Source organism: Rhopilema esculentum, chromosome 21 (genome assembly GCF_057945365.1).
Source record: "Rhopilema esculentum isolate cy_ngs chromosome 21, ASM5794536v1, whole genome shotgun sequence".
Classification (NCBI taxonomy): domain Eukaryota; kingdom Metazoa; phylum Cnidaria; class Scyphozoa; order Rhizostomeae; family Rhizostomatidae; genus Rhopilema; species Rhopilema esculentum.
In genome coordinates, this window is record NC_142835.1 from 12394859 (window position 1) to 12415629 (window position 20771).

The 20771-nt window shown below is 38.3% G+C and overlaps 2 protein-coding genes across 3 annotated transcripts; one reads left to right on the plus strand and one right to left on the minus strand.

Annotated features, from left to right (window-relative positions):
- Nucleotides 1–2: 2 nt before the first annotated feature.
- LOC135684480 (thiosulfate sulfurtransferase/rhodanese-like domain-containing protein 3) lies at nucleotides 3–4547 on the minus strand. 2 transcript variants are annotated; one of them, XM_065200059.2, is made up of 4 exons: nucleotides 4351–4547; nucleotides 970–1116; nucleotides 456–618; nucleotides 3–189 (listed from the first exon to the last, which is right to left on the minus strand). In XM_065200059.2, exons 1-4 carry the CDS (start codon nucleotides 4397–4399, stop codon nucleotides 138–140), a joined length of 411 nt encoding a protein of 136 aa, XP_065056131.2. In that variant the 5' UTR covers nucleotides 4400–4547; the 3' UTR covers nucleotides 3–137. The 2 variants fall into 2 exon arrangements, with proteins under 2 accessions (XP_065056131.2, XP_065056133.2); XM_065200061.2 differs by having other exon boundaries at nucleotides 970–1113; nucleotides 4351–4544.
- Nucleotides 4548–12556: 8009 nt separating this feature from the next.
- Nucleotides 12557–14361, plus strand: LOC135684478 (serpin B3). Its single transcript, XM_065200057.2, has one exon. It carries the CDS (start codon nucleotides 12788–12790, stop codon nucleotides 14048–14050), a length of 1263 nt encoding a protein of 420 aa, XP_065056129.2. The 5' UTR covers nucleotides 12557–12787; the 3' UTR covers nucleotides 14051–14361.
- The last annotated feature ends 6410 nt before the right edge of the window (nucleotides 14362–20771 follow it).

Consider the following 20771-nt stretch of genomic DNA (forward strand, 5'->3'; position numbering starts at 1 on the left):
GATGCCTTCTAGATTATCATGATTACTAGCATATTTCTTAACTTGTATTTCCATTCAGATTCATTAATCAACCACCTGGCAGCTAATGCCGACACTAAGTGACGCCTTCCTTTTTCAGTCACTGCTGTCTTCTTTTCCTATTCAAAATACTCTTTCCACGCTTTAAATCCCCCAAGAAGATGGCGAGAACTGTAAAGAAATCAACGCAATAAGGTTCTTACTTGAGATTTCATAAACACTATCAATCAACATCATCAATCGACATCATCAATCACAATCATTAATCATCATCATCACTCACTATCGTCAATCAACATCATTAATCATAATCATAAATAATCATAATTATAATGGATCGATCGATCAATGACTTTATCTTCCTCAGTTGCACAACGTCAATGAATGAATTACTAGAAAATGTCATTTTTTGTAATCGAATAGCAGGACGCACTTACCAGTACCATCCCATTTGCCTTGCAAGTGTCACTGCCTTCAGGCTTCTTCCCCCCGTCGCGCAATGGAAGATGAGGTTGCAGTCATTTTTAGCTGGCAGTGAGATTCCATATCTCTTTTTGAACTCTCCCGAGGATAATGACAATGCATATTTGAGTTTCCAACCTGAAAATAAGAAACACTGTTAATAGCACTGCTCCACCAATACACCTCACTCTTGAGGTTGTCTGTATACTAGATTAATATCCCGCAAGAGAATAACCTCCGCTGTTAACAAGCACATAAAGATATTTAAAACGTTGTTGGCGATGTCTGTCTTTGCATGGGAAAAATAATTATAATTATCATGGTGAAAGTCAAATATAATGTATCGCAAAGTCAAGGTAGAAATTTCAAAGATTTTGCTATATGTAATGCAAATTGCTTATAAAAACTTGAGGACTTCTCCAGCCCTAACATTCTTAATTCAGGTTTATTTCATCGCGCAAGTATTTTCCCGCCGAAAGACTAGCTTACCTTGGATGTTAGTTGATCCAGCGATTTTTCCCATGACCGAAAGTTCCCATGGCTCTCGCACATCAATTAACGTCACATCCTCTCTCCGCATTAATTCAAACAGTTGCTCCACTGTCACCCCAATCGGTGGCTCTTCCTTGCTTCCTGTTTTGATAATGCAAAACCAAATATTAATAATGTGGTTAACGAAATTATTACCTTTCTTTCATATAACTATTTTTCAACAAGTAATGTAATCTGGGGTTGCCAAAGAAGGGGATTTAGGGGTCTTATAACCCCATCCTTTGAAGGAGCTCCATGTATCTTTGAGTTCGGCGGTGAAAGATCGGTCGCCAATTTATCACACTTTACTGTTTCTATCAACCCCCTTCAGCACATCTGTGATCACACTTAACTGTTTCTATCAACCCCCTTCAGCACACCTGTGATCCAAGGTGCTTGAAGCTTCCTACTCGATCAAGATCCTTCCGAGAGCCCTCCTTGATCGCTATTTCGCTGAGCGCTACTTTTCTCTTCGTTGCTTCTCTGATCGCTACTTAGCTGAAAAGAAAGAAAATCTCATCTGTTAGACGCTTCTCCGCTTCTCCACTTCTCCACTCCTATTTTCTATTTCCGCGCTCTAATTTATGTGGCTCTGGTACCGAGGGTACACAATCTGTCGCTAAATTTTATTTGCCAGATAAAAAAACCACGCCCCTCTCCCCTCCATTGCGCCCCTTCTTGAGCTCACAAGTTCTTGAATCTTTTTCTAAGGACTGATGTTTCGAGCCGGATTCCTTTTTCGAGGGACACCTGGTAGTGAAATCTCATGAGACTTGTTACTCTCAATTGGGTCACAATTACGCCAGCGCCCGTTTTCTTCGACTCATTTCTGGTTTAATAGCCCGTATTGCACCCATTTTCAAGAGTGGCACACGAGATGACGGATTGTGACTGGTTCAGGACAATATCAATACTTTTTCACATCTAGGCTATTCGAGAAATTATTTTTCCTCGGCGCAAATAAATTCTATATGAGCATCAGTCTGGTTTCTTATTTTTACATTTGATCACCACAGCCCTTATAGCTAGTGCCAATGATTGGTACTCAAATATAAATAGAGAGAAATACACTGTTCTAGTTTTTATTGATTTGAAGAATTCTTTCGACACAGTTGATCACGAAGTCCTACTGACAAAACTGAACATGTATGGAGTGACTGGCCTGGAATGTGACTGGTTCAGATCATACTTAGATGACCGTAAACAATTCTGTAGTGTATATGGCACTTTACTGATGTGAAGGGAATATACACTGTGGAGTTTCTAAATACTCTTGCCTTTGTTCACTTTCGTTCCTGATTTCCATCAATGATTTGCCTTTTTCCCTGCAGAAATCTCATGTCAGCATGTATGCTGATGACACGGCCATACCTTTTTTTCTAAAAACATTGATGACCTATGAAATGACCTTTGATCTGTTGAAGCTGCAGGATTGGCTGCATGCAAATAAACTTTCTCTGAACGTTGTGAAAACACAGTTCCTTGTTATAGGTTCTGGTCCAAACATCCGTAAGCCTGATGTTAAACCGTCTTTCTCTTTTGTTAATCAGGACATTGAAATGATTACCAATGCTAAATACTCAGGGGTTAAGATAGACAGTCAACACAACTGGGGCAAACATATCGGTACTACCAAGGCAAATCGAGCACTTGGACTAATTTAGTATTCTAAGTACTATCTTCCACTTGACTTACGCAGCAAAATGTACAGAGAAATTGCTGGGCCCCATTTGAGCTACTGTTGTTCCGCCTGGGGCTGCTGTTAATCAAAGATTGACGTCTTGCAAAAATCCAAAATAGAGTTGCTAGAATTGTAACTAACAATCCTTACTATGCTTCTGCTCCTCCGATAATTCAGATTTTTGGCTGGTCAACTATCAGTAATCTTTTCAGAAGAGAGACAGCCACACCAACTTATCAGTCTTTAAATTCGCTCGCCCCAGACTACTTGAGAAAATTTCTGCGCTTATCTGAAACTGGCCTTATGAGTTATGATACAGCTCCTAAAACGAGCAGTGGCCAAAAAGCTTTTTCTTATCGAGGTGTGAAACTGCGGAAAAGTCTTGTAAGAGCAACAAAATTGGCAACCTCCATGAAAACCTTCAAAGCCCTGCTATAGACAAACAGATCAGGTTGCAAAACATAATTTTATATGAACCTTTTAACTGTATAAATGTTATAGAATGAAAAATGGTTTTGGAAATAACGTAACATTTTGATATGGCAATGCTACTCAAGTATTAGTATAGGCCAGAGCTATACGACGCCGGATTGGTTTTCACTTCGGATGGCCCTCCCAATCCGAAGCGATAGCACCCCGCTTTAAGAAGTGTTTACACGACTTCAGATCGCCATGTTACACGACGCCGGGTGGCAAAGCTCTGCGCAGAAAAGAAGCAGTTTTATGATGTTTTGGCGAAGGAGCTCCTTTTAGGTCAGATTATTGGCGCCAAAATATAATGGGGTAAGGTAGAAAACGGCCATATTCTCTTACTTAGTTAAAATGAAGAGAGAAACATTAAAGACGAGGCTTCCGCTTGAAATTGATTGCCTTCTTCAAAGATTGGGTTTCTTCTTACCTGTTCAACTACTCTCTGGAGAAAGTGCCCACTTTTTCAACAAGATAGAGGTGAAAGAGGCTGCTTGGATACGAGGGACACCGAAATGTAAATCACTTCGGAATGCACTTTTACAAGGGATGAAATGCGAAGTGGAACTCCTATCCGAAGTAAAAACAAATCCGGAATGAAGACAATCCCGCGTCATGTAACTCAGGCCCTAGACAAAATCTTCAAATGCCATTAAAGTCTCTAAAGCCCCGGTCAAACGGTCTCAAATTTCGCTGAACAACGCCCAACAAACGCTGTGTCAGTGTGATCTGGCCACACAGTCCCAACATTTGACTGAAAGTTGACATGTGACAGTTGACAAATACGTTCCAAGAACAACTTCTTTCTTCCAAAAATGAACTTAATCATATGTGCCAGCCTTATCTGATCCATTTAATTTCAAGCAAAAAATCTTTCATCACTAGATTTTAGATTATATTATGCTTATTCGGTACTGCACCAACCCCCTTCCCCCCGTCTCCTTCATGAACTTGCGTTGGTGTATGTTGATGAAGGATACCGTAGGCCTAAATTTCTTCCTATTCTCGGCCCGAAAATGCAAGTTCAGCGCTGACATAACTGCAGGGTATCCTGGATAACTCTTTTCTGTTTTCTCAATTGATTTGCTTTCCTAGTGGAATATAAACAAGTTCCCAAATGAAACGATTAAGTTATGCTATGCTCAATGATAAGTGTAACGAAAAGAATTAACTGCAAAAATAATTCATACCATGTGCAACTAAAATGAGGTTCAAAATGAAGAAAGCTGCCCGAATCATGTTTTCCTCCTTTTTTATTATGAACTCGTCCAACTTGCGCGTTCTGTCGCTTTCCACAACACCTGACCTTTACTTGGGTTTTTTTTCTGGCCATGACACCACAAAAACACGACACCCTGAACTTATCAACAAAGTTCCCGATGCCCGTTTCTCTTACGTAATTCAATATATGTTAATTTATTTGAATTATTTGCGGCTTTTATTCTTCTTTCAATGGAAAAGAACGAGGGGGATTCGGTACGAAAACCATCAAATGTTTATGCATCTTCGGATTCTTACACTCACGGTTCAGTAACTTCTGTTAGTTGCCAACGGTAACGAAAGCGAGATTAATGAACCAGAACGGTCTTTTAGAGCAGTTGTAAACAAATTAACCTGAGTACAGACTCCACAGGTCTTCCCAGAGATGAATTTAGTTAAATGGAAAATTTAGGGCTTCAATCCACTGGCTTCAATCCCGTTAAAGTCTGCCTCCTTTCAGATAAATTCCCTTCTTTTCAGATAATTTTTCAACAACTGCTCCTCGGATTTATCAATTTCTAGACAAAGTGCATCAGCGACCGTGCCAAAAATTCTCATGATGCCTCAATCTTTCCCTGATACTCTTAAAACAAACACACCTCAAAATGCTCGGGAAAGGCGCTGGAAAAGCATGGTTTCAGCTGATCGTTCCCTGTCTTTTTAAATTCAGCAAAAAGGCCCTATGAGAGGAGTCATTAGAAGAGCAATGTTTGGCCTAAGACGCCGTTGTCATGCAAATGGTACCCCTCATGTCAAATACAACGTATGTATGTACCTGACGTGTCAAATTTTCAAACTCTAAAAAAACAGCAAAAAGCAAATAATATTTATGTCTTTTTGTCTTAGATGGCAACTCTTTCTAATCAGCTTTTATTTAATATCAACGTCAAACGCCTAGGCAAGAGGAGGACTCTCTACTCAGACATGAATTTTCACAGGACAACGCTGTGAAAATTCACACAAAGAATTTAACCTCAATCCAACATTTATGGAAGACATACTTATTGCTAAACGCCCCCAATACAGCATCAGGAACGGAAGCCAAATGCATCTTCCAAAAGTCAGAACTACCTACCACCTTTGAAATAGAAACCATTTCATATCTAGAGGGAAAGTTATGGCATAAGGTGTCCACAGAAATAAAAGAGTCATCTAATCTTGCCCAGTTTAAAAAATGGAAAGGAGAATGTTGTTGCAAATTATGTACATAGATGCTACGTAGCTCAGGTTGGATTCCTTGACTAGAAAATAAATAAAATAGTCGTCTTGGTGAGAAAATGTTAAAACATATAAAAACAACTATAAAAGCATTGTAAAATTTTAAAAAGTTTTTTAATCTTCAATTTCATTTCTTTCGTTAGTTAACTAATTGTTTTATATATGTAATTATTAATTATTCATTCTTAATTGCTTTGTATTCTAAATTTTTGTAGAGTAGGCCTAAATTAGCTTGTACATAAATTGTACATAGATGGCTATATTATACCCGCCTACAGTAAGTAGACTGATTATTATTTTTAGACCAGTTGAAATTTAGATTCTAGTCCAGCCATTGGTGCACTTCAGTAGGCATGTCATTACGGAGAAAATAGTCTAAAACACGACTGGTCTGAGTAGAGAAATTTCATTAACAGCGAAATAGTTAAATGCCTGATCGAAGACTGTGTTTTCAAATAGGCATAGAAATATTTCTATAGCTGAATCTATCTTCGGTGGGGCAATTTAGAAGATGGGACCCTGCCCTGGCAATCTTCTTGATTCCTTGAAATTCAACTTTGTGAAATGAGCGCATTGAACATACTGCACAATGCTGTAGCAAATACAGGCATCCCAATTTTGAGAAATGTGCATTATATACCATCAATGCCAGAACTATGAGCAGTTTTGAACTCGCATGGTTTTCGTTTATTGATTAATCCCCATTGAGAAAAGGGTTTTCAATGTCTGGTATTTTCGAATTAAGTTAGTCATCTATGTTGCAGAAATAGTCGTTCATAAAATCTGCCATTTCACTGCTTTTCGTCAGGCATTTCTCATCAAACACAAGGGGAGAGATGTTGGTCGTTTGGGAACATTCATTAGTTAGTTGGTTAATGGTGTTCCAAGTTTCTTTCATGTTTTCCTGACAATTGGCAGTTTTATGGCAAATTAATTTTAGCAATTAATTTGATGTTTTAGCTATTTGCCCAGTTTCTTACAGTCCATTTGCTTGCATTAAGAAAGCAGACCAATTTTTTATAAGTTTGTCCCTGAACCTTAGAATGGCTTTTAGCTCAGAGGTTTTCCATGTGCATCTACCCGAGACCCTGCGTTGGCGAGTGGGTGCATGTTTTTCTTTTATCAACGAGAGCATAGTTGTTCATTTCTCCACAGCTTAGCTAATATTTGCACTTCTCTCGATAATAAAATTCCTCTCTAAGCACTTGCCCCGACAAACTTATATTGAATTATTAAATTTTTACGTTGGACCACATCTTGATTATAGTGATGCCATATATCACATCCCCCATATTTCCAGATCCCGTTTACAATACCCCATGCAAGTTTGAAACCGTGACAAAACTGTCACGGTTCACCCTTCCGTTTATACTAGCTGTGGAACCGAGACGATTTTGCTCTGCTATCTGGAACAGTTTTGTTCCTGCTTTGAAAGCGAACAAATTTTGTACCGTCACGGTTCCGTTTTGGGACAGTGTAAACACCTATCCGAGACGAATTTGTCACGGATTCAAATGAGGTCTTTTGTATGGCTGTTTCAATTAGTCGAGGCTTTAATTTTGGCATGATATTTTAGGGAATTGTCAAGATGGCTGTTGAAACTACGTTGTCAAATTCCCTATCGTCTTGTTAAATCCAGCTCTGTATGAGCAACCTTACATGCCTTCAGAACGAATTTGCTGGGTTTTTGAAAGGACGACGTCCCTAATGCTTTTGTTAGGATGCAACTTGCTGTCAGTTATAGTTATGTTTATTCTCGTCTTCTGAGATATTTTTGCCGCTTTGGAAAAAAAACTCTAGCTGCCACCGACAACGATAACTTTTTCGCCATATGTACATGCTTTATCTTGTTTCCGTGCTATGCGCGGCGTTGGATGTGCAAATTTCAAAGGGGAATGCGAGAGCAACAGTCACATTTCCTCAATAGTATCTCAATTGGAAATTTCAGGTGAAATCCGATCGGTGGAAGAAACGCTTTAGGTATTTCAGAGACTTTCCTGTCAGAAAATCAATAAAGGATCAAGCAAAGGTAGTTGCTCCGTTGGTTAAATATGATACTCTTGTTGGCATTAAATCTAAAAATCCAGGCCCTCTTTAGGTAAAATTGCGCCTTATTTCCATTTCCCCTAAAGTTTCTCGAACTGCAATTCACTATGAGCTCCAGATCTTTTTGAACATTCAAAAGGCATGCTAAGATGGAAAGAGTGATTTAAATTGACAACCAGTGTTGCTTGTTACCTAGAAGTAACTGACAACATGGTATTTTTCAAGACCATAGTGAAATTGTACCAGTTGTTTTTAACTGCTGTTCAATTTGTTTGCAAAAAAAATTATTTTCAATAGGGTTAGGAGGACTGCTTTAGTGAAATTTGCTTAAAAAGTGCATTTTCCAGGGAGCTGGAAGCATCAAAAATCGAAAATTTCCTCCTCCTTCGGCGGCAACCATGGTGCCGCCTCGGGTAGAAACTATATCCTTTACCTGTTCTGATAGATATAGAGATCTGACAAAACTATTAGGGAAGTCTGTGGAACAGACTCGCCTCAGAAGTTAGACTATTTCCTACAATACTATTTTCTTCAAGAGGAGGCTTTTGTCATTTTTTCGCGCCAATCCTAAGCCAGTATTCAGGATCCACGATACGAAAGGCCTTGCTGCTCTTACTCGGTCACGTATGGGTCTAAGCAAACTAAATCTCCGTAAGTTTAGATATAACTTCAAAGATACACTTGATCCAATGTGCCCTATTACTAATGGCATTGAGGATACGGATCATTTCTTGCTGTCCGTCCTGCCACTTATATGATGCCGATGGACATGATCTCTTGAACAGTGTCAATGCATTATTGCATAAACATGACCCGCCAAACATTCCAATGAAATGCTACTTAATGTATTGTGGTATGGCCATGAAAGGCTACCAGTTGCTGTTAATAGCGAAATAATCAAGGCAAATCTGAGATACATAAATGCATCGCAACTTTTCCGGTAAATCGCCGCTACCCTCCCTACTCGCAGAGAGTTACTTTCTAGTTTTTTTTTCTTTTTTGCTTCCATAACCAAAGCCAAAAAGTAGCTGGATGTATATATGATCCTTATACCTTTGTCTTCACACAATCTTCCCATTTTAATTTCAACATAGCGGTTGATGACGTCGGCGTGTTCTCACTCATAGCGGTTGGCATGTTTTCAAGTTCTCTTTCATTTTGTTATGCTTTCAAAAAGCCGAACATTTTACTGTTTTTTTCATAAATTGATTTTTTTCATCAGTCTTTTTGTCATCATCGATCAAAATTAAAGCCAAAAATCAAGAAAAGTTAGAATTCGTTTCCCATATTTTCTTCCTAGCAAAGAGTTTTAATAATCAGTGTAAAGTTTTGCAGTCTGCGTAAGCTTGCACGCTTTGGAGCTGTTTACTTTCAAAGACACGACTATAACAGAATGAAAAGTACAACCTGCAGTATTAGGGAAAAAAAACGAAAAAAGTGAGGCAAGACAAAAACGCTGGGAATGCCCATGAAAGAGAGTAGCATGACGGATGACATATCTACAGAAAAAGAAAGGTAATGGAATATTTCTATTAAAAGTAGTGTTCTGTTTACAAAATATTTACCAAGCTCTGGTGGAGAGAGATAACAATATTTCGCAAAATCAAACAAACAGATTATTATGCTCTATTACATTTTGGTGTTTGGATCTTCAAGGAAATTTTTACATACATTGCAGTTAATTTGAACGTTTAAAACGACGGATTAGAAATGTTAACTTTCTGTAAGAATTTATGATAATGCTAATATGATAATAAAATAGAGAAACTGTCGAAATTGTCAAAATTAACTGCTTTTATAACATTTCTAAAGAAACTGTGGAAAATGGAGTCTTTTTTTATGAGAAATATTAGTTGGATAAATTTTAGAATATAGCAGTTTTGTCATAAAAAATATTTGTTTTCTGTTTGAAATTGCGACAAGGGCATGGAGTAAAAACAGATATTCTAATTCTGTCACATGGTTCAAGTCTATCATGGAAGCATTGCCATTAAAAAGCTTTTGATCCTTTTTTTACAAGCAATCGTCAATTTGAGACTCAGTCAAAGTCTTATGTCACATGAACGTAGCTTTGCAGCTAAAGTACGTCACAGATGACAGAATTTCCATTGATCTATTTCTTATTTCCACATTTGGATAATACCAACATTAGGATAGTTCCTGGTAAAGACCACAGACAAATCCGGTAATTTGTAGAGTGTGGACATTATTGATGTTTTCCATTACTCTTCGCGACTATTAGTCACAACCCGTCGCTTTCTATACTTGCTATGAGCTTTAACACAACCTCTACAATGAATTACGGTAGAGACGCCCTTCTTAAATAGAATCGTTAAAAGCAGGAATTATTTTAAGGAGAAATACCTATATCATCAACATTCTTAAAGGTAACATAATTTCGACGGCCTAAGAAGCTCAACCTCTGGCAACATCATTTATCAGCTTTGAATTCATTAGAAAGTTTTGCCTTTGTTGTCAAGTCACAAAAAAGAGCCAACAGTATCTAAAAAATGATCACATGTCCAGAAACTTCTGGCACATCCTGGGGCGCCTACAACAGGGGGGCTGGAGGGGTAGCTGCCCCTCCTGCTCTCTTCAGAGAGGAGCAGAGGGGGCAATAAGTTCCCTGAAATGTAAAAAAATATTATAGAATCTTATCGATAATTGATGACCACTTTGACCACTCTTGTGATGTTAATTTCTTTAGAAAATATAAGAATGATGACAACACTAGCACAACAACGCAAAGGCTGAAAATTTTGTCTGTGACAAAGTAGGCCACAAGAGGAAGAGCTGCAAAGATAATAGTAGATAAACCAAAGACTTGTTCCCTCATAAGTACTCCACGAACCTAACTAGGATAAATCGGTATTAAAACTTAGCGGGCAAACAACATTTTACAACTAGCCCCTTATAACAACCATGATTTTTATAAATCCAAATACTGTTAAAAGTGACAATGCCATTTAATACCCATTCTTTATGCTTGGATAATTTCGTTGGATGTTTAGAATCATTGATGGTAAAAAAAACCAAGCTGTATGAGTGACACATATTCATGTTAATAGTTATCAAGTTATCCCAACCTTCGCCCCCCCTCCAACCTTTGCCCCCCCCCCCTAACCCAACCAGGAATACTCGATCATGTTAGTACAAATTTTACGATTTGCCTTCAGCAGCAACACTGCCCCTCTCGCCCTAATCTTGTAGAGGCGTCCCTGCGCACATCCACACAAAAACATGTCTCTTTAACACAAACGCCTTGTTGGATCCAACCCTGCGGCTCATCTTCCGGGAATTTGATAAATCAATTGATGAGGTATGGGTGGATGTTTTATATCTCCCTTTCATTATTTTCTAGTCCAGTTTAGTTCACTAGCAACTGTATGGCAGCAGCAGATACTAAGAACGGAAACTCACAAAGATATTTATAGATTTCATGAACTTCGTGCCTTATTGTGCATCTAAATTTGAGTGCAAAACAAAGAGTTGAGAAAATGTATCAAATAATTGTATAATTAATTGTGTAATTATCGAACTCCTTAAATTCACAACCCTTTTTATCCAAAAATTCTCCAGCAATTCATTCAAAAAATTTGAATATATTTATGTTTGTAACCCTGCCTTGAATTGCCGCATTGAGCTTTTAAGCAATACTAAAAAACGCTGCAAGTTATTTATGAACCGTGAGCTGGATAAACGCCAATCGACAAAAAAAATTCGATATCACGAGCAAATAATCCAGTAACCTGAGGAAACAACACTACAGTGTAAGTAAAGAACCCAATATATTACCAAGTAAAGAACTTGATATATTGCCAAGTAAAAGATCTATTACATTGCCAAGTAAAGGATCTAATATATTGCCAAGTAAAGAATCTAATATATTGACAAGTAAAGAACCTAAAATATTGCCCTGACATACTTGAATTCTTCAAAGAAAAATGAGGTTTTCTTCTGAAGTTCTCTCATCAAGCTGTTCTATCTTGCTACCCTATAATCTAAACCTATTCATTTAATGTTAGACCAAGCTGCTCCTTGCATAGAATCATAACTGTCAATTTGATATTAACTTTACAACATAAGTGAAAATGGGATGAAGTAGTGGGATATAACATATGGTTTCAACAATCTTAGTTTTGAAATGAGGAATTACATTTTCAAATTACAAATCTTTGTTATATTATTGAACCAATCTATACTATATTTATCGCCAAACCGTAACTTGGCTCCTCAAAACTCAAATGATTTTCAGCATAACAGCAGTTACTTACGACATAAATGATACAAGATACAATAGAGGAGTTAACTAGGAAATTGCATTTGAAATTGTAAAGCTAGCGGACACATCAGTTAAACTCAAGAAGAGTTATCGAGCCACATGCCCGGTTAACTAGAGAAACATGTGCTTACACTTTATAACCTAATGGAAGTGGTTTGAAATTTTAACAGCAAGAAAAAAGAAATCCTACACATTAGATGAATTTAAAGAATGATGAAAAATTCAGCAAAATCGTTAAAAAGTTATGGCATATGATTAATCATAAGCATACGAAAACTGGTTTCCACTCAAGGAAAACATAGAAAATGTAAATGTTGCAGTATCATAATTCGATTGATGTGCTTTGCAGAGCTAGGAGAAAATCCCTGATTCTTTTACTTTGTTTTGCCATCAACGTAGACACAAATGCTGAACCTCACCCTGCCCCTCCACCTTTGTTAGAATCCGTCTGTCTGAACCGCAAGGTGGTCAGTTCAAACCAAATATGGAATTAATTGGTACATCGTCAATATGACCCAATGAACTGCATTAGCAATTATTGAATATCTCAGGCTATTGGCCGTCTGATTGACGTTGCTTTGCCTCAGACGGGAAGGGCGTCTCCGCCTGCCTTTATGGCTTGTTGACAGTCGACCAACAATATATTCACGGATGAAATCATTCGTTTAGCAATCCGCAAACAGATGCTTTTTTGTGAAACTCCATACAAGGTGTTTGATTAACAGAGTGTTGGATCAACTCACCGTGCACGCAGGCGAAGACACAGCGAGGTAGAAGGGCTTAACGAAAACAACTAACACAGAAAAACACAGAAAAAAACGATGAAACAGCAACAGAAAGCAACATTATGGCAAGTAGCATTCTTCTTGTTCATCGTCAAACAAGTCTGCTCTTTTACCGCGTCAGATCCATGGTCAGATAAAAGAAAAGTCCCTAGCATTTCTTCAAATTCGAAGCTAAAAGCATCAAATGAAGAGTTCTCCATCAAACTTTACTCGTTGTTAGCGGATGGAAATGGAAGTAATCTGGTTTTCTCCCCTTTGAGCATCTATACCGCTCTGGCAATGCTAAGAACCGGTGCCAAGAGTAAATGCAAGAAGCAAATGGAGGATGTCTTGGGGTTCTCGAATATAACTGACATTGACACAGTTTTGAAAGAACTATCGGACAATTTGCACGAAGAGAGTCACAACCTTGAAATCTCAAATAAAGCATGGCTGCAAAAGTGGTTTTGTTTCACACAATGCCGTAAGTTCGTCAGACAGATCAAAGGCTTATTTCACTCTGAACTCGAGGAAGTAAATTTTTATGGGGATGCAGAAAAAGCAGTTACAACCATCAATCGATGGGCATATAACAGGTCCAAGGGCAGAATACAGAATCTTATTCAGAAAGAGAAAATCAGTTGGAATACTAGGCTTATTCTTACTAACGTGATTTTTTTCAAGAATGGCTGGAAACAAATGTTTTTACCGAAGTATACACGCCAAGAGCCATTCGAAGCTTTAGTCAACAACAAACCTGTCCACAAGGCAGTGCCAACCATGTTCACTTTTGGTATGTTTCGCTTTTTCGACGGCCATCAGGGCGCCTTCGGGGCAGTCGAGCTTCCATATAAAGACGAGAACTTCGCAATGATTATTTTATTACCACATTCAGCCAGTAGTTTTGTTGATGTTGAGAAGTCAATTAGTGCTAGCCTGATTACTAATGTCCTAGAAGGTCTCAAAAGTAAACAGGAACGGGACGTTTTGCTCTCCATGCCGAAATTTAGTATAGCCGCTGCGCTTACGCTAAATGGTGTTTTGAAGACGATGGGCATCACTGATGTTTTCGACAGGGACCTCGCTGATTTAAGTAACATACTTGGATTCAAAGGGATGTTCGTTTCTGATGTCAGACACGAGACCGTGTTGAAAATCGATGAGCGTGGAACCGAGGCTGCTGGTGGCTCCGCCGTATCTAGTGGTGACTTGAATTTGTCAGAATTCATAATGAACAGACCATTTATATTCTTTATCAGACATGGACCCACTAACAGCATTGTATTTATGGGGAAAGTCACCGATCCGTCGTCATTATAATGTTGTCATCGGTTGACCTATATATTTAGTTAAGTTACACAAGATCTTTTAGCTTGTGCATTTTTTATGGTTCGTCTCTGTTGCTTGTCCTAACAAATCGATGAATTGAGGAATCTATGATTCAAATGCTTTTATCCTGGGATATGGCTGCTTCGTTGAGAGCTAACTACGTTCTCCTTACAAGCGTGACCAAATAATTGTCTGACGCTGACTGGATGAAAACCGGCGGCGTCGTCATGGGGTGGACTGGGTTGGACATGTCTACCCCAGTTTTCCCAGAAGTCCATTGTCTAATTTTTAGAAATCCGTTGAAAAACCTTTGTGGGGGAGGGGGGGGTTGGGCTAATCAAATCGATTTCGATTTTCACACTAGCAAAAAAGCCACCGTTACGTAAAATGCTGCTTGCGAAAGTTGCTTGTCCCAAATTTCAAAATAGATGAAAATACTAAAAAAAGGATTTTCCAAAAGTCTGAAGCTGAAGGGCATGGACGGAAAAATTTGTTCTTGTCCACCCCAGCTTTTTCGAGCTGGCGACTCCACTGATGAAAACATCCGTTTTTTTTATTTCTTTACATCCTAATAGCCGAACTTTCAAGGCACACAATGATACTTTGTTTGAAACAAACAGATATTTCGAAACTGGCAGAAATCCCATGCTAACGAAGGTTTCCATAATTTATTTATCAAAACTTTTAGTCGAGGTCTGAAAATCTCTTGACCTGCCGATTATCGTTGCTTTGCGGTTGTTGTCAAATGTCTCATTTACCATAACTAGTTACAATCGCATTGCACATCCTTGTTGTATCCCATGTATGGCTGTGTTTATTTAAAAAAGCATGCTGTTCTTTGAGCTTCTTACTGATACTTGTCCCGGATTACACTGTGGTGCCATCAGAAAACCCCTGTTTTCTCTAGACTCACAATTCCTCTACATACAGGTACAAAAAAGTTATTTTGAACCCAAGGCCAGGACTGATGTCGGTTAAGCAAAGTGTCTCAAAATCTTTGTATTTGTTCTGGTCCTTCTTTAATAGCCAAATAGAACTACGGGAGGATAGAAAAATTGATTACCAATTTTTTTTGTATTTGTTCTGGTCCTTCTTTAACAGCCAAATAGAACTACGGGAGGATAGAAAAATTGATTACCAATTTTTTTTGTATTTGTTCTGGTCCTTCTTTAACAGCCAAATAGAACTACGGGAGGATAGAAAAATTGATTACCAATTTTTTTTGTATTTGTTCTGGTCCTTCTTTAACAGCCAAATAGAACTACGGGAGGATAGAAAAATTGATTACCAATTTTTTTTGTATTTGTTCTGGTCCTTCTTTAACAGCCAAATAGAACTACGGGAGGATAGAAAAATTGATTACCAATTTTTTTTGTATTTGTTCTGGTCCTTCTTTAACAGCCAAATAGAACTACGGGAGGATAGAAAAATTGATTACCAATTTTTGACAGGGTATAGTTTCAAAAAAAGAGAAAATTAAAAAATCTGAAACACACACTTTGGTAGCTAAGGATTTGCGCTTTCTGATGATATAAGTCAGATTTTGTTATCTCAAACGCAAGGGTAAAAAATAGCTTTTGAAGGTGGTACACTCATTTAAGCAATAAATTTGCCTGGAAAGTATCATTTTGCAATATTTGCCAATGATTTTGATATGGTTGGAATCGCCACATTCTTGTGCATCGAATGATTCATAGTTTAATCAGATGGCGCTTCTGTCTAAGGGAACTTCGCGGGCGCACATTATTTTGACGTCATGTTTTGGTTTATTTGCTAAGAGATGTTATTCGCACTAAATTAATTAATATTTTCACCTTTTAAGTTTTGACGCACATCCATTGTCACATTTGTAAGGAGTAAACAAGCTACACCCATTTATGTATGATCTTGCATTTTGATTGGTCAATTAGTAATAATCCTGTAACGGTTTTTCGTGGGAATATTTGATTTGAGTTTGGTAGTTTAAGAAAGTTGGAAAGTTGGAAAGAAGTTGAAGAAAATGATACACAGAAAATGTTGAGTGCTTCTTATTCGTGGTTTCTGATCTATCGCATCCTCAAGAACTAGCGAGAATTTAATATCGCTGCGATGATATTCACGAAACAGTTTGGCTTTTAGAGAGAGAAAACCAAATATCGTGTCAAAAACGTTTACCGTAACCTTAAGCTTCTCGTTTGCTTTTCTTTTCTGAACAGGATGTGCCGTCTCGTCGTTAGAATTGCAGATCGGTGCTCACTTCGCTATTGGCGTGCCTTTCTTCGTTTACACTCTTTTTGTTATAAGAACCCATTTTTATAAGAACACTGAGACTCGATTTGCCCAAAAATAAGAACAAGGCTAGAACATGCATGCTCTGCTTCAGATGAGAAATTAAAAAAAAAACATTTCGCATTTTGAAATTCGCAAGCACTGGACTACTGTACCGACATTCTCTTGAGAAAAAAAATCTTTGATGAATTTGTCCATAAACACTAGCAGCCATTGCTTTATTTTTAAATTTTACCCAGTAAAACATCTTAGAAACTATATACTTAAGTAACTTCTCAAATATATGCAAAAAATCACTCTTAAAATAAGAACAATTTTAAGAACATTGTTAAGAACATCGAGGCTCGGCAAAAATTATCTGGTTCTTATATAAAGAAAGTATACTCATTAAAAACGGTAATACTTAAGGGCTTTCGAATATAGGGGTGATCAGGGGCGTTGTGGCTCCTAGAAAAGGGCCGGGAGAAAATGATCATCGGGAAGGGGGAGGGGGGGTGCTCTTCATTTCCAACCACAAACCACAGGTAGCAAAAAATGGCACTTACCTCCAGGTATTACGTACCCTAGCGCTAATCCATGCACCAACGAAAAATCACAAAAAATTCCAGTTTTTATCATCTTTAAAGGTTCGTCTGCTATATTGGTTGTGGTGCATCCCCTTTTCTCTAACCATAGTCTCTTTAAGACTGCAAAAATGTGAAACCAATCTAATGCCGTAGTGCACAATTGATACAAAAATAAACTGAGAGCGAAGCAAACAGAACAATTTTTGTGGCCATGCTTTTCAAATTTTTATAGCTTTAACAACATTTCAGAATGTTTCTCCAGCTGTTTACCACGTTTTGAAATTTTTCAGGCATACTTTTTTGCGTTTCGTTTAACATTCAGCTCTTAAATCAAAATTCGTTGCTTTAAGAGGCCCCATAAACCCCGAGGCTCTGAGGCTGTTTGTCCCTTCTTATCCCCCTCTCGGCGGCCCTGTTCAAATTCCACGCATCTCTTCGCAGGGGTCTTTTTGTATATTGACCTCCTCTAATTCTGAACTGTGAACTTTAGTCTACATGTAAGTGAGAGGTTTCTCACTGAAGATTTTCCGGGATTTTACAAACTCATTTTAAAAGGGCCCACCGGGAAATTTCCCGGTGTCCCGCCTAGCCTCAACGCCCCTGAGGGTGATACAGAAATTCCGGGCCACAATGTCGCACTTTAAGACAATTTTGGGGTTGACAGCGCCACATTGGACTTGATAATTCTTTGAAAACGTATGTTGAGAAGTAAGTTTCGAACAGAAAGACACTTCTTGAAGTTTTATTTTTATTTTAAAACTGAACGGAACGATAAAATAGTACAAAATTAAGTAGTCTTATAATTGATTTGCGTAGGGACTTCAAAATCGAATACAATTTGCATAAACTTCATCATAAAGTTAATCCATATCCCCCTTGTCATGTATAAAGTCTCAGCATATCCTGCCCCCCCCCCCTTGTCATGTATTGTGTTTCCCAGCTTTAAAACAGAATTCAACGAAAGAAGCAGCATATCATTGAATTGCGACCAACCCAATCCCAAACCTCACTAAAAGCTTCATGCAAAGCGATAATTAGCATTACTTCAACATAACAACAGCAATTACAAAAGAATTTCAAACAGTCAATTAAAGACTCAAACTTGATTCATCAGTACAATTAACAGAACTAGGCAAGCTATAGCATGCCGATAAGTTTTGCAGACTAGAATTTCTCCGTCAAGTTCCTTTGCAGTACAGTTACGTTCCCTATTTCGATTCTTGATTTGTCTCTTTGGCGTCCGGGACCATTTCAACAATCATCCAGGTGAATCCAAAGGGGTCAACAAACGACCCGAAGTAACTTCCCCAAAACTGCACTTCGTATTTAAATTCAACCGTTCCTCCATTTTCAATCGCCTTTTTCCAATACTTCTCGCCTTGCCCTCTCTCAAACTGCAAGCTGATTGCAGAACCCCTGTCTGAAGTGCATTTTTCTGACGTTCCAGGCATGTAATCTGCCATCATAACAGTGCCACCATTTTGTAACTTGACGCACGTGTGCATAATTTTCTTTGGGTCCTCCTTGAAATAGTGCATCTCTCCTACTTCCACGTCAAAAACTTTTCTCAGCCATTCAAGGTGAGCCTTGCAGTCACGCGAGAATATATAAGGGTTTACGTGCGAACACATCTTCAGACTTTCGTGACTTTTTCTGCCTTTTCCTGCAATGTGTGTTTGTTTATCGACTGACCAGCACAGGCCCAAATAAACATTGCGGAAGTATGCGAACACAAATGGGTTTAATGACCAGGAACGGGGGTATTTTTGGCATTGAGCGAAATTCAATTCATTGAGGAATCGAGAAATTGTTTTGTTCAAACCAAATCAAATCGAATAGATACTGGAAGTCAAGTACCAGGTCAGATTCAGGGGCGATTCTAGCCTGAGAAAACTGGGGGGGGGGGCATCTCAGAAAATCCTTGGATAGTAGTGTACGAACACAATGTATTTATAAAATAACGCCTTACTTTAAAGGTGATCTAAATCTTCTTGTTTCAAAAAATTTAGCGAAGAATTAATGCATGCAGCTGTTGAGAGAGAATGCCCGAGCAATTCATATTATTTTAATCAAGCAAAAGACACCTGCAGAAGAGGCAAGGAAAGTCTTGCAGCAAACGCTTGTCCTTTCCATCAACAACAAAGATTATAAGCAAAAAAATAATCTGTTACAAGTAAGAAAAAATTGTTTTATAAAATTAAATGTCATATTAAAAGCTACGTATAAGGCATATGGGCGGAAACACTAACCAACATAGAAACGGTGCTTTGTCATTTTCGTCATACTTGGAAAAGGGTCATGACTTTTTCTGTACATACATATTGCAAAGTTTAACTGCTTGACCAACTCTAATGCATTTCAGAATTTCTAGAATTTTCGGACTTTCAGAATTCTGAATCAAACAGAATTACAAAATGTCAAAAAGATCATCGAGATTGTTTTAGAAGAGTCTTGATTGAGTTCCAAAACCTATTCAAGTGTTTATATTTCCCAGAATAAAACAAGAAGGAGGCTTAAAAACAAGATAGAATATTTATAGTTAAATTAACGTTGGTATAAACGTCTTAATAAGAACGTTTACAAAAGCAAAATTGACTTCAAACTACTGAACAATGTCGTCCAAGAAGCAAGATACGATTGATAGATTTTTTAATTCATCAACGACTGGAAAAAAGACATCGAAGGAACACGAAAAGACAGAAAAAGAAATTAGCGAGGACGAGGAAACAAGCTCTAGCCGCAACACGTGCGATGATTCTGTCAGCCCTTGCTCTTCCGTTCAGAGAAACGAAGTTGATGCCGAGCCAAAAGCATTGACCCATTGAAAGGTAGATACACAAATCAGTGACAAATGTATCCAGCATGTGCCAGGACCAAAAGCTAAAAGAAAGCGTGTGCTGTGTGCTGTATGCCTACCGTACCCCACCATACTGAAGCGTTCTTGCTACAGGGGTAGAGTGCCACCAATTTGTCTTCCCGAGGGCACAGAGGCAAGAACTCGCACAATTCAAGAGCATCTACAAAGTGAAGCACATAAAGAATGCCTCGAAGCCGAGCGCTTGAAGAAACTTTCATCTGTCGAGAAATCTCAAACTGTGCCTTTGGTTAAGATGTTGAGTTCGCAGCGCCAGAAATTGGCCAACAAGATAGGGTCACTAATAATCCATGTGTACAATGACGCGAAATGTTTGACATCATCGGCATTTTCTTGGCCAGCAAGAGTAATTGCCGCAAAACTTGCTCATGAATTCAACTACAATCAACCTTTCCAACCATACACGCCAACCATACATGCTACTTAATGTAGTCGATGAAAATGAGAAATCAGATCTCAAGTTTATTGACATTTGACACGTGACTGATCGTGGTGCCTCTGGGCATCTCACAGCATTGAAATTGGGAGCAGAGGATACTGTTGGCTTTGACGAAGTAATGAAAGTGATAACTCATCTTTCAACTGACGGGGAAAATAAGAATGTTGGAGAGCATCGTGGTCTCTGGAAGCTCCTGGATGACGACCAAAAGAAATTAGACATCGACACTCCCCTTCTAAAGTCTGTTTGTGCAGTGCATTCAACTGCAAATGCATACAAAGACTTATGTAAGAGTGTCCCAGAAATTGATCACTCGGTTAAGTTGGATAACATTGCGTCGTTTCCCAAAGTATTTTGAGGTCAGATGGGCAGAATTTACAGCTGCTCTTCTTGATGCCATTCTGTGCTCGTGGCAAGCACTCATAAAGTTCAACGTAGAGCAATGCGATGCTGAAGGCAAAAAGTTTCTGAAGCTTCTTACCAACAAGGACAACCTTATTTTGATGTGTTTTGTTGCAGACCTGTTTTTCTTTATCAAAGTGTTCCAAAAAAAGCTTCAAAGCG

Excerpts from the sequence above, each read along its gene's own strand:
- LOC135684480 (XM_065200059.2), bottom strand. The coding sequence starts at position 4,399 with ATGATTCGGGCAGCTTTCTTCATTTTGAACCTCATTTTAGTTGCACAT. Across the intron at positions 1,117-4,350 it reads CCTCATTTTAGTTGCACATG|CAGGAAGCAAGGAAGAGCCA; the intron begins GTATGAATTATT and ends GCATTATCAAAA. Across the intron at positions 619-969 it reads TGGATCAACTAACATCCAAG|GTTGGAAACTCAAATATGCA; the intron begins GTAAGCTAGTCT and ends TCTTATTTTCAG.
- LOC135684478 (XM_065200057.2), top strand. The coding sequence starts at position 12,788 with ATGAAACAGCAACAGAAAGCAACATTATGGCAAGTAGCATTCTTCTTG.